This window comes from Alosa pseudoharengus, unplaced genomic scaffold (genome assembly GCF_046254945.1).
Source record: "Alosa pseudoharengus isolate Yale_2024_CS ecotype anadromous, Long Island Sound unplaced genomic scaffold, YU_APseudo_1.1 YU_APseudo_1.1_scf_18, whole genome shotgun sequence".
Taxonomy (NCBI): domain Eukaryota; kingdom Metazoa; phylum Chordata; class Actinopteri; order Clupeiformes; family Clupeidae; genus Alosa; species Alosa pseudoharengus.
In genome coordinates this window covers 24,885,059-24,904,459 of record NW_027468650.1, presented here as the reverse complement: position 1 = coordinate 24,904,459, position 19,401 = coordinate 24,885,059, and the positions used below count along the sequence as shown (strand labels likewise).

Below are 19,401 nucleotides of genomic sequence, written 5' to 3'. Positions count from 1 at the left end.
GTGAGGTTTCCTGTTGTGTCAGGCGGTCTGTAGCAGACGCCTGTAGTGTGGCAGCAGCTCGTGGTCAGACAGGTAAAGGTTAAACTCCAGCGCCACCAGCACAGGAAACTCAAATGCCAGCAACTCCCTCCTGTTCAGCCTCAAACGCTCCTCTAGCCTCTTAAGGACACATAAAAACAAACACAAAACATTTCCATGACATTCCATCTATGAATAGGTCAAAAGTGTTTGCAATACATAGGCCTATAATACTTCACAATGTACGAGAAGCACTGCAAATCTCACACTGTCACATGGGTACTTACATCAATCAGCTGTTTGACCTCGAACCTCTTGAGATCACTGCCGATCTTGGCGGCCAGGAGGATGCAGGCACCTGCACATAGCTTTCGGTTCTCCTTGTCCAGCTTGCCTCTGAGAGCCAGCTTTTCAAAGTACACAAATGCCATGGCCACTATAGGCTCCTCATAGCCACAGTCCTCTTGAGCCAACTTGCGGATTTCTTTCTTCAGACTGTGAATGTCACAAAGGTAGACAAGAAAAGAATACTGGATACTTTTCTTCGCTTCAACATCACTTAACTCATTTCACCCAAACTGACTCACAAGTGTGGACTGATGTGAAATTAGGCAGTTGTTAATATTATAACAGTGTAACGAACCAAAAAAAGCGCTACACTCGAGAAAGCACCTTCGAATTTTGCTGAGGGTCAATTGAATGTGTGGAAACTTCTCTCTGAAAGTGTCATTCATGTCCCTCTTCAGATCACTGGGCTTGGTATATTCAATGACAGTAGTCTGAGGGATGGAGGGTGGAATGGGAGACAGATTGTCATTGTTTGCTGACTGTACTTCCTTCTCTGTTTTTAGTCATGCTTAACTGTAGACCAATGTACCATGTAAGAAGGGAAGACAAGCACACGTTTGTGTTTGCCACATGGCCAGTGGGGATCATCCAAGAGGTTTGGGTCATAGTATGTACGGTCTCTTCTATCAGCTCCTGCTAAGGAAACATCACACCATAAATAAAAGCTCCTGGGTCCAAGTCATTTGCATTGTCATGCATTGTGTGTGTGTAATTGAATCCAGCTGGTACACTGACATTTTGAAATAGGCTAAAACTACCTCTCTGGGCTCCTGGGGTGAACCTCCCTTTGACAAATTCTTGAATTTCCCCTGGGGATCAATAAAGTATCTATCTATCTATCTATCTATCTAAATAGTCTGAAACGAACATTCTAAAATATATCCAGTGCCATAACATGGCAAAATGTGGTCAAAACACTAAAAAAGAGTAATTAGCAAAATTCCTGGAGTCCAGGATATTACCTTTTCACATTGTTTTGTAAGTCTCTGACTACATGATTCAGAGAGATTCAGTGCTGACCTGTATGCTCCTTACAATTGGTGCTGATGCTCCACATGGGGCGGAAGCCGCACGGAGCAGCAGGGTAGACAGGGTCTGAGGAGCTCTGCTGCCCCACGTCAGAGTCTCTGCTCAGTGCATGGGTGGGGTACAACAGCTGGGTGTATGAAACAGTCTGGAGGGATACATCAAACACAAGCATGCAACATTCAGAGTCTTCTGATTATGGCATTCAATTAAAGAGCGTTTGTCTGAAAGCAAACTAACTTGATATGAGATAAGAGTTACCTTAACTACACCGTACTGACATGTATGCATTAAATTACATATTGAATTGCAGCTTGTCAGCACAGCAGTCAATCTGCCATTTTTAAAATCACACCTTTACATTTTTAGTAGCCTGGTACTGCACACTGAATCTTGTTGTACATGTACAATGTCAATAGTTTTTAAATACCACAGTGACAAAGGTATTTGTGTTTTTTATTCATATTCCAGGTTTTACGACTGACCTTGCCTTTAGCACCAAGCTCGACACCTTTCAGTCCGACAACCATCTCTTTTGTGGCGATAGCTCCAGATGGGTGCTGGTGTCTTCTCTCCAGTGCCACATCGCTGCATAGCATGACAGACATCATGCGTTACCTGCATACTGTATCTGATATTTCTAAACCTTTGTAAATCTCATTGGCATTAAGTATTATGAGAGGCCTTCTGTACAGCAAAAGAAACATACCCATCATGGCTGTATTCTCGGTAAGGTATAAGAGAAAACACACAGAAAAGAGCTTGTCTGATACTAATCAGAATTATCCTGTGATGAAAAAACATCAGTTACAACCTAAAATGTCATTATTATTGTACTTCAATGTATAGAAGGTATGCATACACTGTACATTACATTACAAAGCTTTGTGTCATCTCAACTCCTAAGTATCCCATTGTTTAGCTTAGTCTTTTGCTGTGTTTTATTTGTTTGTGTGTGTGTGTGTGTGTGTGTGTTTGTTTTATAGAGACATGTTGTCCCTTAAAACTCCTCATTGGCGTCCACAAATACTGAGGTGTAATTTCTGTCGGGACTTTTGCAACCTGTTTAGATCTTGTAACATCTCAAAATGAGGTTTGATGTGTCTTGTTCTTGTAATAAATCTGGGGTTGTCCTCATCTCTCTGTTAGTAGTCAACCATTTGCAGCAAGTGCTTAGGCCTAGATATTCGGCCCACTATATTTTCACACGATAGCATTTATTAGATGCAAAGACAGTGCCAGTGGTGCGTGTGTGTGTGTGTGTGTGTGTGTGTACAAAGTACCTGCCATTACTTGTATCATGCTGTCGCATGTTTTTTATAAAGTGGACCCTTTTAGAGCTTTTCTGTTGACGAGAGCTTGATGATGAGCATCTGAACAGAAAACATAACGGTTTGAATGAGCTGTTTATCTTGACCATGGGGTTTTATAGCATGAGCAAAATTATACCATGAAGTGTTCTGGTGAGGAAATAAAAAATGTTGTAAAATGAAGCACCTGAATTACCTGCGGAGGGGAGCATTTTCCTCGATAGCCTGCAGGGTCTCAAACCGCTGCAATGCGTGTCTGCGTCTGTGACAGATGACAGATGATATTGGTGTCATTCAGACTGCAACCACTCTGATCATGTGTCTATCTGAAAGTTACCTTGTCCTCTGCAACTCCAGGGAAGAGCTGCCCTGGCTGTCTGAAAAGCTGTGTGTTTGCTTTTTGAGGGATCCGGAGTGACCTCTCTGGGCTCCTGGGGTGAACCTCCCTTTGACAGCACCAGAGAGGAGATGAAGAGGAGGAGGATGGCTGCTGATGTCAGATGCAGCCTCTGCAACAGTCCGTGAGTTTGTGGTCACCTGACCTACAGGTGCATCATCACACTGAATCTGGTCTCCGGCTCCACTGTGCACAATCGCTGTTGTGATCCCACTGTGATGCTGGCGTGTTGATGTGGTGACCTCACTCCTCATCTCTGCACCCAACAGAACCTCCCCGTTGGCACCGTGTGGTGGTAGACCGTCCAGAGAGATGTTCCTCAGGAAGTGCAGAGCGGCCTCTCTGATGACCGGGTCCATGTCTGGTCCAGACGAGTCTCTTTTGCCAACAGCACTGATAGAGGGTATCTGGGGTGCACAGCTGTAAGTGGCAGGTCTTGAGCTGCTCAAGTGGGCTTGATACACAGCTGACAAGACAGGGCTGCTTTAGCAGTCTGTTACAGCAAGAGGACCGTCAATCATAGCATCAGATTGTCTAATACTGTGTCAATACGTGATTAATAAGTCCAGAAGAACCCTGCGTTAGATGGTACACAATGGACCCTGATTTGAATGAGTTGCAAAGTGCAAAGTCTTGCAAAGTGCAAAGTGTCAAGTCTAACTGAAACTAATTTAATAATAGGCAAAATAACTGTACTGATTTCAGACCATGGATAAGACCTCAACCACAAACACTGATGAATCAGCTCTATGCTCCCACACACCACATGATAGGTACACTAGGGGTGCATCATCCGCCTTGACATATGCAAATCAATTTGTCCCTATGCTTATTATGTTCCAATGAGAAAAAAAACATTCCTGGTAAATTTTGAAGTAAATTGGATAATATTTAGGTGGCCCACCATTAACCTTTATGAATGGTCGAAATTGTTGCCAAATTCAGGAAATCGCCTGGCAATATGGGGGACTATGGGGCTATATTTCACATTATTTCACTATTATCAATTTGTGAGCCAGTAGTTATTTGAATAATAACTGTATTAAGGGCATAAAGCACACAGCTCACTGGATAAACATTGGGTTTCTTTATGTTGTCATACATATTTTGGTGATTTTTCTCAGAAAAACTTTTTTTTTTTCTATTTTGAATAATATGTTATTTGATGAATGTGTATTGTAACACTTGCCATTAATGTTTAATTTTAACTGTTGTTGCTATGGTGTTATTAAAATTCCAAATCATGATGTAGGCTACATGCGTGGGAATGTTTTATTTAGTGTAGAGTAGTATTTGTATCACACAGGACTACATGAACTTTCTTTCGTCTTGGATATTTGGTTTGAGCAGTGGCCTTGTTCAGGATGACTCGATTATCACTGGATCCCATCTTCCAAACTGTCGTCAAGTTCTCAGGTGCTTAATGTGGTATCTTTTGGATGGTTCATCAGAAAACAGAACAAAGTGGGAATCAGCCAATTTTGTGTGAATGTGAAGTGATAATGACTGATCAGATTATAGCATAAACGGCAACTTTCAAAAATCGACTTGGTGGGCCACATATTGTTTTCCAGCTTTAAAATTTGGTACTGGGAAAACCCATGACAGCAAGCTTTTATTGATAGTTTACTTTCATGCTGTTTATTGAAAATGCCTGGCAAAGGCCATTTTTATTGCATCTTCCAACAACATCAACATTACATTACAACGTTACATTTATATAGCGCTTTTCTCAACACTCAAAGTGCTTCACATGGAAAGGGGGACCTCACTAACCACCACCAATGTGTAGCACCCACCTGGGTGATGCACGGCAGCCATTGTGCGCCAGAACGCTCACCACACACTAGACTGAGGTGGAGAGTGAGGGAGTGAATGAGCCAATTACAGTGGGGGATGATTAGGGGGCCAGATTGAATGAGCCAGGTTGGAAATTTAGCCAGGACATTGGGGAATCCCCTACTCTTTGCGATAAGTGCCATGGGATCTTTAATGACCACAGTGAGTCAGGACTTCAGTTAAACGTCTCATCCAAAGGATGGCATCTCCTACAGTACAGTGTCTCCGTCACTGCACTGGGGCATTGGGATCGATCTTTTTGGCCAGAGGGAAGAGTGCCACCTATACTGAACACCACTTCCAGCAGCAACCTAGTTTTCCCAAGGAGGTCTCCCATCCAAGTACCACACCTGCTTAGCTTCAGTAATTCTGCTAAGACAAGTAATCTGTTGGTCTGGCTGCTTCCCCCAAAATGTACACTACTGCCATATCTCAGGAAGTAATAAAGATAGAGACACACAACCCACACCAAATGATGCGGAAAGTCCATATTTATATTCAACTTCCATTGACATTATAGGGCTAGACCCATTATTTTTGGCGTTATTTAAGAAAAAATGATATTTTCAGCCTATAACTTTATGGACGTCTTTAGTTAGAAACTTCAGAGGCTCGGTGGGCCACCTAAATATCAATAGAATTCAATAACATTTCTCATGGAATTTTTATTTGGTTAATGGAACAAAATTATTCTAGGGGCAGATCGATTTTCAAATTTTTTTCAAAAAGTGAGGCGGATTCATTCAGTACTTTGATTATTGATAAACTTTCCACTTTCCCCACCATTTAAATTAGGGCTCACAGAGATAACAGTATTTGTATTTTTTGCAGGATAAGGCTACAACTGTGGAACTAAATAGAATGTTGAGTGAAAATCCGCAAAATGTGTGTGATTTAGAAAAGTAGAATATCTATTTCAATATTGACAGAGAACATTATACAGGTAAAATAACATATGAGATAACATTGGACATTAAACTTGTATGAGGCAACAGTGTAATTCAAAGGGAAAAAATCTCCCTCTGACTTGCCCTTGAAAAATTAACACATTGTAAAGTGTTGATCTTACTTTACAATCATGGGGCCAATTTTCAAGAAAGTGCAAACCAGAAAGCACCCCTTACATGTAAAAGTGATGTAGCATAACTATGCTGACCATGTGATGTCTCTGATACAATATTGCATCAGAGACACCTTTGTAACAATATTATCTTGAGAATGGCCTTAGAACAAGTCAAAGAATCTCAACCATTTTAATGGGAGGATTTACTGTTATATCTCAGGGGCACACAACTTGCCCTTATCTTTCTGAAAAGACCTTCCTCTGAACACAGACACCTGGTTCATAAGGTAAGAAGCTCATTTAAATATATAAGATAAAGGATTGCAGGTTGTAGTAATAATTAGAATGTATTGATTTGTTTTTGTCTGAATTTTGTCCATGTGAATTATATTTTAAAAGTTTTGAAATGAATCACACATAAACATTATTGTTCTGTAGCCTATGCATCATGTGTGTCTCTTTGACAGAGGTAAGATATGTTAAAGCACCTGATTTAAACCTTACTAAAAGCTTATTTTCATTAACAGACTAGTAAGGATGACTGACAATGGTCAAGTAGTTTTGAACCAGTTCTCAGAAAATGATGCCGAAGCTGTTCATGAAGTTCCTTTGCTTCAAACATTCCTTAGAAGGCATCCGAAAACCCTGGGGGTAGGAATGATCCTTTATTGACTTTCTTTTGCAAGATATGACAATGACTAGGGTGGCAACTGAGACTTTCCAATGCTCCCAGTACCACACATACCACATGATACTTTCATTTCTGCACAATGGACTGCTCGTTGCTTGTAGTTGCCCGTCAATTAAATTAGAGCATATTGTCATAGTAGTTTCCCACACTCCATAATATAACAGGAAATTACAATAGCAATGAACAAAAGGAACAAAACTCAGGCCTATTTGATAGTCAATTTAAATCAACCTTCTGAGGCTATGAAAACCATATCAAATACCTTATCTTTGTATTCCTTACAGGCAGTTCAAATTGTGGTTGGTGGAGTGATGCTCATGTTTGGTGTGGAAATGACAATATATATTCATGCAATGTCTGCTCGCTCTGGTGTCCTCTTCTGGGGTGGCCTGATGGTAAGATGTATGTGAATTGTGAATATGGCAAAAGTGAAGTCATAGTCTTCTTGACCTCTTGTTTACAGTAAAGGTTTTATGCATGGTAAATATTTTGAATTAATCTATAAATAAATCATGAACTTTCCTCTTTCCCCAGTTTGTAAATGCAGGTGCCCTCTCCATAGCAACTGACAGAAAGCTCACTGTGCGTTTGGTGGGTATTAGGCAGAGGTCATCCTATAGAGAGCAAATCCAAAATGTTGAACTGCACAGCCCTTTTGAATGCATTAATTGCTTCCAAAGAAATGAAACCAGACCACACATATTATTTATTTATGTATTTATATATATATATATATATATATGTGTGTGGTCTGGTTTCATTATTATATATATATATATATATACACACATACACAAATATTTTCCCCATAAATCAAGACTGCACAAAATGATCCATTAATAACAGAGTTTCTTTTGCTGGATTAAGAGACTTGGGTTAAATACATTTTTGCCTGCATGGTTGCTTTTTTTCTCTACCAAGATGTGGCAACAATGATTAGGAGACACATGATCACTAATTTCTTTCAATTTATTTTATTACTCTGATGCAGGTCAAAGCCACATTTGGAGTAAATATCTTCAGCTCCATATTTGCACTGATTGGCATTATTCTTCATTCCTTCGATTTGGCAATGTTTGCCTATTTGCTCAAATCTCAACTGTCAAGTAAATGTGTTCAGTCAAGGACACTGTATCTGGTATGTCCTCCTCAATCACATTACGCCAATATAACAATGCGCATTCATGTATATTTTTGTATAATGCTTTTCAATAAAGCTCAATGTTAATGCCTAATACCTCAGGTTAGCAAAGCTATGTAAAATTACTCGTGCTGGAAGAATAATTTCTGCTGGAAGAATAATTTCTGCCCGAATACTGGAAAATATCACTTTATGGAAATGGTCTATAGGCTCATTATGCTCATTATGACCCTAAAAGCTTGAATGTGACCCGTTTCTGTGTCCCCAGAGCAGGACAGTAGGAATCTCAGCAGTCATGCTTACTCTGTCACTGCTGGAGCTCATCATTGGCATCTATCTCTGTGTGTTTGCCTACAAAGCTACCTTTTCTTACCGCTTCCATCCAAAGGTGAGGATAATTTTCAGTAGATGTTGTTGATTGCTCTGGTCTTTGAACATTCTCTACAACCATTGATTGCTACAATACACTTATTTATATACACTTATTACACTACATTTATTGCTAAGATACACTACACTGTGCTTGTAGTGTAGTTGTGCTTGTAGTTGAAGCATTAGGGACTTCTTCACAGAGCAAACAGATCCAATAAAAATGTATTTCCATCTAGCCAATATGGTTTAATTACATGTCCTAGTGTTGCAGTGTGTAAACTGAAACTGTCTATGTGCAGGTTGAGTTTGTTCCAGATGCACCAGGCCTGAACATTTCAACAGCTGAAAATTCAGCTCAAGGTCAAGGTCCACTGATAATGGTCAATAATAATCTAGAGGAAGAGAACTAAATGAACAACACAGAATTACTTTCTTTAACACTTACATGCCATTTGATTTATTTATTTAACAATTTTGTCAAATTGAAATATCCAATGTCAATAACAGCTTTATTATTTGTTAAAAGAAGTATGCTGGATTTGATTTTTTGTGCTATTACCACGATGCAGTACCAGAGCACCATATCTCAAGATGGGCTCTTTTAGTCCTTCATACTGGAACCCTTTAACCTGTGGTGTCATTTGTGCACTCTTTATAATGTGAGGTTTGCTTTGTTTTGGCATAATTTGTTTCAAAGACATAAACTGTGTAATAGAATTGCTGAGGTATACCTGGCTGTAACTTGTCAACTATAATATAACCTATTGGACCAAATGTTATGAAAGTTTTTTTTCTTTCTGCGTTAATCCAATATTCTCATGAGACATGAGACATGACATGTCTCAACCATTATCATGTCATTTTTAGAATTCTAACTTGTATTTGAATAGCTGTAAAATGCCTTTGTTTTGCAAAATATACAGCGCATAACTGTTCATTGACTGTGAACAACACAGAAGAGCAGCCTACTAGATTGAGGTCATAAAAACAAAAATGTCCTTACACACATGGTTACAGGAGGCCTTTTATTAGACTTTTTTAACAGGTTACATTATACAGCTATTTGTGTAGCTATGTCCTCTAATCTCCGGTTTGTACACTAGGTCAGTTATGCAATGTTACCGTTATCAAATGTGTCTATTGCTGTCAATTTCATCTGTGTAAACTTTTAAAACACCAAAAGTCTGTCATAGTAAAAAGAAAAAATGCCAAGAAAATATTTCTCTTTTAAAATGTTTAACAGTACAGTTGTTTAAAGGGAAACTTACCTAACTGACAAAAAAGATCACTCATTGATGTTTTGGAACCTGAGATTCTAAAAGTAGTTGTGAGGGTCTCCTCTCCCGGCCAGAAGGCAGTGCCCACAGCTAGCGTCTTGAACCGTTGGTACAAAGTCTCACGACTGAACTTTGGAAAGAGGAAACCAGTTTGGGGTTGCTGATGTGCTTGGGGGGGGTAAATGACACCTTTTGGAAGGTCCCAGCGAAGTTCATGATCCACTCAAAAATTTTAACCTGAGTGAACATCATCAGACTCTCACAGAGCAAAGTGATAACATAACATGAAATGCTGTTCGGACAAATTTCATTGGCCAGCCTCAGTGGTTAAAACACTTGGCCGATCTCTCTCAGTCAGAGGGACAGACAGCGTCCTGTTCGCGTGGTTCTTTCACTTCAAACCAGAGGCACCGTCCCACACATGTGAGATTTGCTGTGCAGTGTCCACTGCAGTACTATGTGGTCAAGCCCATTCAGAATGGACTTGAGACATAATTGCCATTTGTTTTAAATCCAGGCCACGATTTCTTCATCTCAAAACTATCATGATTCAGTCAGTGATCTGGGGAGTACACACATGAAGGGGGCATAGGCAGGGTCAAGTTGAACGGTTCCCACTGACAAAGTTATAGACCAGGAATTGGGAAGTGCCGCAGTAGTGGGTGGCAAAGAGTTTTCCGTCAGGTGTGGGGTCTGAAAAGGCGATCTCTTCTTTGCTCAGGTGTGAACCATAGATGAAATTATTCCTACAATGCATACAGAAAATTGTTACTAAATAAAAATGATCTTGTTTCACTTTGACAGAGATTGCTTGATTAACAGTGATTGTTTCTCAGACACATTCATTGAGTTATCTTTTAACAACAAGTATTCTAAGTAACTTTAGTACACTGAGGGCCAGATGAACGCTTTTGCGCCCACTTCAGGCGTATTTGTTTCGCAACGTGCGTGTAAAATCATTGCGAGGTATGTACAAACAGGCCACAATGATGTAAAAGCGCAAACTGCCTGTCGCGGGAGCTGAAAGTGGCAGATTGCGTTTTTAATGTCATGCATATGCATTCATGGGAGGATCCAGGGGAAACTGGGAGTTTAGCGTAAAAAGATCGGAGGGGAAGAGTAAAGAGCGCCTAATTATGAATTCCGCGGTATGTACAAAGACTGCTCCTGAAAGCGCACCTCTATTCTGCGCCTAAATACTTCCGCCTTGTAAAAGCAGGTGTTAATCCAAATTGCAGTTCAATGCGTCAATAAGAGAACCTTTCAAAGACAACAGAATCGCTATTTAGAGCACCAGTTGTGTAAGTCTTTGTACTATCAAAAGCAACATTAACTTTCGTTGGCCTTTCGAATGTCTTACTTTCACTTTCACGTCATTCACTTAAACTTTCCTACTTGCTAGATTTGACCGATCTTCCATAGCCTACGTGCACAAGTAGTTTGAATAGAACTACTGATCTTCATTATCTCCTTGCTTGTTGACATCTTATCATGTATGGTATTATTTCATGATCGCTAAACATTTGATTATTTTTAATGTTGTCATCAGTTAACTTCATTTAACTGCGCTTGTATGTAGGCGTTGCCATTCAGTTGTAGAAGTTCGTAAATTGCCTTTATGGGCGGAGAAAGGCAGAGAAAAGCGCAGTTTACACTAAGGATTGAACGATTGAGAAATACGACGGAAACTTGGGTCTGACAGCGTTCGCAATGTGCGGTTTGTCCATGACGCTGATATGCTATGTTCGCAAATGTACGTACATCTGGCCCTGAGACTTGAGCCATTAAATACATTTTCAGCCATTGCATTCATTTAAGGTATATAATCTTAACCTCTGCTGAATATATCTTGATGAAGTCAAGAATGCTAGCTTGTCTTTTTGAAGCCAGGGAATCGGTTCTATTTTATTCCCTTTGAATATACAATAAACAAACGAAAAACGAGACTACCTGACAGGGCTAGGACTCACCTGAGACACTCGATCATGCGCGAGGCAATGCCTCGACGTCTCATCAGGCTGAAAACCCAGATGCGGCTGATGCCGCAGAGAGCCGGCTCGGGGTTGGTGGAGCAGCACCAGGCGCGCTGCCGCTCAAACATCACCTTCTCCCCCTCCGAGCCCTCCGGCACAGGCTCCACGATCACCCGGTAGCCCTGGAGGAAGGAGACAGCACAAAGCAAGACACATATCACATAGGCCATAAACGAGCAGGGTAAACCATAACATTATTGTTGTCTTCATTGTTGTTATTATCATCAAATGATTTGCAACAGGCTATTACAGATTAAGTCCTTTGACCAACATTTTTTTTTTTTCCATGGCTGAGAAAGTTCATAGACAAACAGAACTTTCCTTTGGACTTAAGGACAAACTTTACTTTCTTGTCTTCAAATGATAAAATTAAAGCCACATGTCCTGTTCTCTGTGTGCATGATGATTTGAAGAAGATCTGAATAGAAAATGATTCATCTATGCTACACTGCAGCCTGTAGTTTAGGCAACCACATGGAATGCTTATTTGGCATTAGCGCCTCAAAAAAATAAATAAATAAAAATACACAGTGGAGCACTGCATCTGCAGACTCTCAGACATCTCTCACCTCCTGGATATGCTCCGCTATGAGGCAGCCTGCCACCTTCTTGTCACTTGAGATGAAGAGAAAGGTTTTGGTCTGAGAGGGGCACTTGGTCTCGACCTGCTGAAAGCCCAGGTCATTGTCTACCATCTCCCTGATCTCCTCCACCTAGATAGAGATATGAGGAAGGTTTCAAACAGTTACGCAAAGCCATCATTATAATCTTAAAACACAAAATTACTATAATCTCATACCCTGTTTAGTCTGGGTAATTACATCTCAATAAAGGCAACATGCAGCTCCTCTACAGTAGGTCTAAGGGTTGTAAAAGTGAAAAATGGAATGGGACACAGCCTATGAAACATACCTTTTTCAGTGCATACTTGGGGTCATCGGGTAGGACAAGAATGATTTTGCCATCTGGGTACTCTCCCAGAATCCTCTCTTTCTTCCATCCCTGTGGGAGGCAGAGGGTTTAGAGTCCATGAAAACGAGACATGACTGATGTGTACTGTACATGGCTCTTTTGAGGGCCAGAAGCTATCTTACAGACTCATTCACAATTCAGATTAAACATCCAAATAAAGTGTACGTTGGTGCCTTAGTTAGTAAGTGTAAGCATGTCTGCATGATTGATTTGGTGTAATCTATGTGCATGTAGCACTGTGTGCGCACATGTGTTCTTCCTCACCACGTATCGAACGGCGCTGATGAACTGGTTGTGGAAAAGCAAGTGCTGAGACTCATCCTCTGGACTGGATGCAGAGTATAGCATCCCACACACACTGCAAACCGTAGCTCCAAAGGACTTCTGACCAGACTCCTATATTACACACACACACAAACACACACACACACACACACAAACACACACACACACACTACTTCTTAATTTCTATAAGAATATGCATAAGGACACACATTTGTGATAATTCCTTTGACAAGATTCAGTCATGTGACTGCACAACAGATGTTATGGACACACTAGACACCTTCTTCTCCAAATATAGTGACTTCCAATAATGGATGAGATAGAACAGTACTTAACCAGATGCTTTGCTTTTACTTTTGAAAATTGAGATATCCTGAGACCCTAGTGACCAGCTTATGCACGTGGCCCGAATGGCCAAATATGAGCACATTTGTAGCCAAGACCGCAAATTTGCTATACAAGAGGCTTTTATTTCACCAGCTTTAATAAAAAGGCTTCCTCCAGACATGGATCAAAAACCACACACACACACACACACACACACACACACACACACACACACACACACACACACACACACACACACACACACACACACACACACACACACACACACACACACACACACACACACACACACACACACACACACACACACACACACACACAGTCACTAGAGTCGAGTCTACAGCACCATCGCATCAGTTTAGCTATGTGCAAGAAAAAATAACACTGCAGGCGTGTTTCTTTCCAGTAGACAGAAGCAAGACTAGCTTTGTAAATTCTGTGTGTCTGGAAAAATGCAAGAGATGTCTCCTCTGCACAATCCATCACACCATTTACAGCCAGAAACGACTGTGCCGGTGAAAAGCCCAGCACGGCCACCTGGGGCCTCTTTCGATTCAGGCTGTAGCAGAAGCGGACATTCAACATTGACATTATATTAAGACTCACGGTCGTTGTCTGCTGGCCTCCTTTGGTGGCCTCTTTCTTGATATCTTTTTGGAGCTTTGTGTCAGACGGTGGACCACAGTTAGCCCTGGAAAACACAAACATTTAAATCAGCAAAACATGTTAGAATGACATTCCATCCTAATACACATATTGTTGCACAGTTGGGGACAATCACATAAAAAAAACAGCTGATGCTGTGAATAAATAACTAAAAGAGAAGATATTTTCATATCTTACTGGACAATCTCTCCGGCTGGTGACTTTGTCTGATCTGTTTGAGCTGGTGGCTTTACCTCATTATCTACGGGGTTTGATAAAATGTGGTTAGTGTATTACAAAACATGCTTCAAAGAATTTTAAGTATTGAGACAAACATATAATTTACAAACAACATGTTTATGACTAGACTTAGACTGTTAGAGTGTGATGAACTAGGATACATTTTGGTCCCGCAAAGCACTTTAAGATGGCTTTACCTGCAGGTGACTTAACACATAGCTGCTTCTCTGTAACGTTCACCGTGGGGCCTTTGGACTGTGTGGAAGAAGTTTGTTCTGAACTACCCTGTAAGGTTTAATAAAAATAAAAACAAACACATTTCAGAGAGATTCCACATGGACAATAGCCACGGAACTAGATGATTCTGAAACCTAATTTTATTTGTTCTGCCCTCTCTTGGATTCCAACCGGGCTAATCACAACCTTTTGATACAGTGCAGGCTTTATACAAGGACAGACAGAGGAGCACTGTTGAGGTACTTTTGTAAACAACCAAAGGCTGCCGCTGATCGTGTCAGTAAATCACAGCTAGTTGCACTTAAAGCCTTTAAGGAAGGAAGGAAGATGGAAGGAAGATGTGTTTATTGTACATCCAACAGTGTTGTTTAATCTAAGAACTCGTTGGCAACACCCCTTGTAAATAAAAGATCATCTTAAAGGGTCCAGACCAATTCTCAACTGGGAATTAGTCTGGCACCATCAAGGCTACATTGACAAACTAATTCCTATAAGAGTAAACAAAACATGACATATTAATGATAACAGTGTGGGAGGCACACAGTAATGTCCTCATTACCTCATGTTTCCCATTGCTGGGTATCACTGGCTTAGGGATCTCGTCATCTAAACCATCCAGCACAAAGTCGTCCGCAGAGTACTTTGGCCTGGGAGTATAGGGTTTGTATTCTATTGGAGGACGTGCCTTTGGGCCAGTCACTCCATTTGGTCTAGGAGGGGGGGCTGGAGGGAGTACCCTCTTGACTTCAGGTTTACTGGGAGTTTTTAGGGTATTCTCCTTTGAGACGGGATGCTTGGCGGTCCGGTCAAGTCTAGATACATTTGAGGCAGCAGCTGGTGTGGGAACAGTAACAACAGAGGCAGCAGCAGGAGCTGGAGCTGGAGCAGGAACAGGAGGAGGAGCAGGAGTTGGCGCCGGAGAGGAAGCAGCAACCGGCGTAGAAGATGAATCCCGATACTCCTCTCTGAGAGGCTGGTTCTGACTGGCCTGATCGGACTTCAGTTTCTTGACCCGCGTCCACGTCAGTTTGTCCCTCTGGAGCTCTACCTGCCGCAGTCGCTGGTATCGTGACAGCTTTTTCTTCTCGTGGACCTTCAGTGGCACCGTTATCTGGCTCAAGAAGAAACGCCTCTTAGGCGTCTCAGCCTCCGGCTGGGGCACTGGTTCTGGGGCCTTCTGCTCAGGCTCACTGGTCTGAGGGGGCTCTTGGGAGCTGAGAGGGGGCTGAGCTGTTTCTGCTTCCTTCGACTCAGCTTCATTTTTCTGTGTCACAGGCATTGCAGGCTTTTCATCCCCAGCTGCTGGGGCTACTGCTGCTGGTGGTGATGATGGCAGTGCTGCTACAGTTTGGGAAACGATGTCTTTCTCTTTCTTCATCTCCTTGATTAGCGCAGTGTCTGACGCGATGTCGTCAGCTATCTCCTCACACAAGGCCAGTAGGTTCAGCTGCTTGTGAGCGGCTCTCTTAGAGGCTGCAGCCTTCGCTTCTGCTTGCGCAGCCAGACGGGCTTTTGTCCTGGCCTGAGGGTTCATGGCCTGCTTCTTGGGCTGTCCTGGGCTACTGCCGGCCACTTTGTTCCCACTGACTAAGTCCTTTGAAGAGGCCCTCACCACCCCAGACGCACCTGAAGATCTCAGCAGTCCAAGCGCTACCTTATCCAGTGCATCATGCTGGTTATCTGTTGAGCCCAGCAGGTTCTCACTCACCACTTCAACCACACAGTTCTCAATTTCAATCTCCATGTCGTCTGTGTCCAGCATCGGCTGTGTGTCTGAAGAACAGTCCGGCTCTGGTGAGGAGGGTGCATTTGTTGGTCCCTCTGGAGAGTCAGCACCAGTGCTTGATGCGGTCACTTCTGAACCAGGTGGATCAGTACAAGTACTAGGCTCTTCGGGGACTGGTCTCAACTGATCAGTGGGATTTGTGGCATCTTCCAATGTTCCCTGCGGTTCAAGAGTAGAAACAGCAGGGGCTTCCTTGTGCTCTTCCTGGCCATCTTCACTTTGCTCTGCCATCTCTGAGGTAGATACCGGAATATCCTTTAAGGATTCTGTAGTCTGATCAGTCGGGGCAGCAGTTTCTGGATTTGGGACCTCCTCTATGTCAACAGCAGGAGTCAGTGGCTCTTCGTTTACATCTGACACTTTTTCAATTTGCTCCCCAACCTCTGATGCAGTTACTGGACTGTCCTTAAGAGATTCCACATTCTCGCTGCAAGCCACAGAATCTGGTTCTTTATGCTCTTTTGGCTCACCTTTAATTTGCTGCTGTGATTCTGTTATGGCTGCTGTATTGTCCTGTGTAGGTTCCACAGACTGGTGCTCCAATATGGCTTCCTCCTTCGGTCTTTCAATTACTTGGGTTTCCTGTTTCTCATTTGAGGAGATTAAAGTCTTTATTGGTTCGGGCTTCCAAGTTGTTAATTTGGAGGGTTTGCCATAGTTGTGATCTATCTGTATAAGATCCAGTATCAGCTGTAAACCTGTAGATTCCAATCTAACAGAAATATTGGTCTCCTTTGGGTTGTACTTCCTTTTGTAGCTCCCTAGCCCATTAGACGGAGGGCGACCAACAGGACGTTTTATCACAGTCCCCTCACCATTTTTCTCTTTCTTCCTTCTAGTTCTCTTTCTCGGAATTGACTCTCGGATTTGTACAGCCATTTCAGAGTCCTTTGAGTGCTCTGGCTTTAAAGTCGCTCCTTGTTCAGCTGTATTTTTTCTCCGCCTCCCTCGCTTTGCACCCTTTGCTGGTCCCCTGCGCTTGGCTGATTGACGGGGGCCACTTGTGTTCTCCTCTGTGGAGGGCGATTTCTTAGACTGTTGATCCTCCATTTTTTTCTTCTGGGATGCGGCAGCTCGCAGTGACCTGCGTGGGGTTTCAGGAACATTGCTGGTCTCTGACTCTGACTGCTGGTCCAGCTTTCTCTTTTTAGTTTGGCCTTCAGCTGTTTGTACCCTTCTTTTATAAGCTGGCATTCTGCAAAAAAGAGATATTGAAAACATAAGCATTCACTTGATGTCATGGAATGAAGACACACATTGATAAACTGTTAACATTAAAACTAAAGAAGACACTGCCATTGAATATGACACGTCAAACCTACTATGACTGCAATCAACTTAAGGTACCAGTTATTATTATATTATAATCATATTAATTACATTAACAAGTGTTTGAGTCACTGAATGTTAAGCTAACTTTGTATCCATAAATCTTCAATATCATGAGAACACATGACTTGATCATTTTAAATGACATATCATTCAAAAACACAAGGCCTATGTGGCACTGTTTTCACCAGAAAAATCAACGACTCGTCTCTGGCATGTTGCCATTCATTCTGACGGCTCAAATTATACATCAATATGAGCAGGTCCAAACACAATAATTAAAGAGAAATAAAACTGAAATACACTGGCTTCGTAGTAACTATCGCATCAGTTGTCAGTAAGCTAGCTGGCTAGCTAATAAGGTGACTGGCTGAGTGGCGAGCATAGCTAAAAATAATAGCCATAAGCTAGCGCGTATCAACAGAGATGGTAGCAACTTCATCATTCTGCAGTCCCCTTTGATATAATCGATAGCGCACAGAAGACACTCACTTTTGACACCTACTGTTAAGGTGTATTTATCTGGCTCAATTCATAGGTCCGCTTTAGCAGACTAGCTACGCTTGCTGCTAGCTAGCTAGTCATCTTTCAAAATTGCAATCATAATTGTTCAACACAGATTACTTTCTCTGCATGCTGTTTGGCAGGATATTTTACAAAATATAGGATGCACATATATTTAATTGCAAAGGATGTCGCGTAACTATTATAGATGGCTGATCACAAATGACTACTTCTAGTTCTTTTCCCCCGACAACTTATCATCAGCTAGCTAACCTGGCTGACTGGCTATGTCAGTCATCTAGCAAGTCAGCAAACAAACGAGGAATAAGAAGCTCGTTTAGCAGTAACAGCTAATAACCGATGTGCAGTGTTCACTGATATTACAGAAAAATACATCATTCTCAAATAAACCAATTATACATTAGAAACTCACTTTATGGTTTACTTCTACTCCCCAACAACAGCTGTTTTCTCCTGTGAAGTAAAGTTTGGCTGTACTTCCGGAGCTGGCCAAGCAAAGGGAAGTGAGAAAAAGGGGTTATGTTTCCCCCCCCCTCCTCTCATTTAATATGACTATGATATCGGAAATATCTATACTCCTTTTAATTACATGTTTTTGTGAACATAATTTATTTCATGAAATTATCATTGTCTTTGGTTGGAGGGATTCAATAAATATATCACTGCTTTGTGTGACGATCTCTAAATAAAAAGGAATATGGACATTATGATCAAAGATTGTCTAGATAGATAGATAAATAGATACTTTATTGATCCCCAGGGGAAATTCAAAGTCTCAGTAGCATACAGACAACACACACACATTCACTAACAGCAGAAAAAGTAATTAAAAGTATATAATATAAAAACACGACTAAGCAATAAGGACAGTAGAAGATAAAGAATATACTAAATATACTAAAATACAAATTATATTAACTAACACCTAATCTAAATCAATTCTAAAAACAGTATCCACATAGTGGTGATTAATCAATCAAGAGGCGCTTGCTATGACTGAGGCAGGGACTGAGCCTGTGATTCTCTGTGCATAGTAAGGTACGGTAAGGTGCTCTGTGTGAGTGAGTGTCATGGTGATAGTGCACATGAGTAAGTCCAACAGTGCAAGAATAGAGTCTATATATATATATATAACTATTAGTGCTACCTACTTAGCTTAATCAACTGTCTTTGTTATGATCTTTATGCAGCCTATGATTATGATAAATGTAGCCTATGCTATGCACGTGACTAGTCACCACCTCCTCAGTGAAAATTGTTAAATTGTAGCTATCATTCATAGACCTCCTTCTTATATGTCTGGTATCCCAAAAGATAGCCAACAGTAGAACTCTTCTACAACAATCGACCATGGAACGGTTGCTTGCTTAACGCCTGGCACATAGATAGATGTCAATTATAAGGGTCATTAAGTACTTAGAAAGTGTTATCCTTGCACATTTGTTGTTTACAACGGTTTAGATACTGCCGTGTTACCAACGGAGAAAGCCCTTTAAAAACCGTCCCACGGAACCGGAAA

General features: G+C 41.4%; 2 protein-coding genes across 2 annotated transcripts; both read right to left on the bottom strand.

The window, feature by feature from the left end:
* Window positions 1-18: 18 nt before the first annotated feature.
* On the bottom strand, window positions 19-3,458 carry LOC143131504 (CDK5 and ABL1 enzyme substrate 1-like). Its single transcript, XM_076291155.1, has 10 exons — window positions 3,040-3,458; window positions 2,899-2,964; window positions 2,676-2,765; window positions 2,102-2,179; window positions 1,878-1,980; window positions 1,402-1,540; window positions 896-1,002; window positions 691-797; window positions 306-513; window positions 19-159 (listed from the first exon to the last, which is right to left on the bottom strand). Exons 1-10 carry the CDS (start codon window positions 3,456-3,458, stop codon window positions 19-21), a joined length of 1,458 nt encoding a protein of 485 aa, XP_076147270.1.
* Window positions 3,459-9,216: 5,758 nt separating this feature from the next.
* Window positions 9,217-18,372, bottom strand: esco1 (establishment of sister chromatid cohesion N-acetyltransferase 1). Its single transcript, XM_076290718.1, has 10 exons — window positions 18,295-18,372; window positions 14,802-17,223; window positions 14,203-14,290; window positions 13,964-14,027; window positions 13,727-13,811; window positions 12,752-12,883; window positions 12,428-12,517; window positions 12,085-12,228; window positions 11,453-11,637; window positions 9,217-10,228 (listed from the first exon to the last, which is right to left on the bottom strand). The coding sequence occupies exons 2-10, from the start codon at window positions 17,220-17,222 to the stop codon at window positions 10,081-10,083; spliced, it is 3,357 nt and encodes a 1,118-aa protein (XP_076146833.1). The 5' UTR covers window position 17,223; window positions 18,295-18,372; the 3' UTR covers window positions 9,217-10,080.
* Between the last annotated feature and the right edge of the window lie 1,029 nt (window positions 18,373-19,401).

Excerpts from the sequence above, each read along its gene's own strand:
- LOC143131504 (XM_076291155.1), bottom strand. The coding sequence starts at position 3,458 with ATGGACCCGGTCATCAGAGAGGCCGCTCTGCACTTCCTGAGGAACATC. Across the intron at positions 2,180-2,675 it reads CATGATACAAGTAATGGCAG|GATAATTCTGATTAGTATCA; the intron begins GTACTTTGTACA and ends TTTTCATCACAG. Across the intron at positions 798-895 it reads TTGTCTTCCCTTCTTACATG|ACTACTGTCATTGAATATAC; the intron begins GTACATTGGTCT and ends TCCATCCCTCAG.
- esco1 (XM_076290718.1), bottom strand. The coding sequence starts at position 17,222 with ATGCCAGCTTATAAAAGAAGGGTACAAACAGCTGAAGGCCAAACTAAA. Across the intron at positions 14,028-14,202 it reads ATGTGTTAAGTCACCTGCAG|ATAATGAGGTAAAGCCACCA; the intron begins GTAAAGCCATCT and ends CAAACCCCGTAG. Across the intron at positions 12,229-12,427 it reads CCAAGTATGCACTGAAAAAG|GTGGAGGAGATCAGGGAGAT; the intron begins GTATGTTTCATA and ends ATCTCTATCTAG.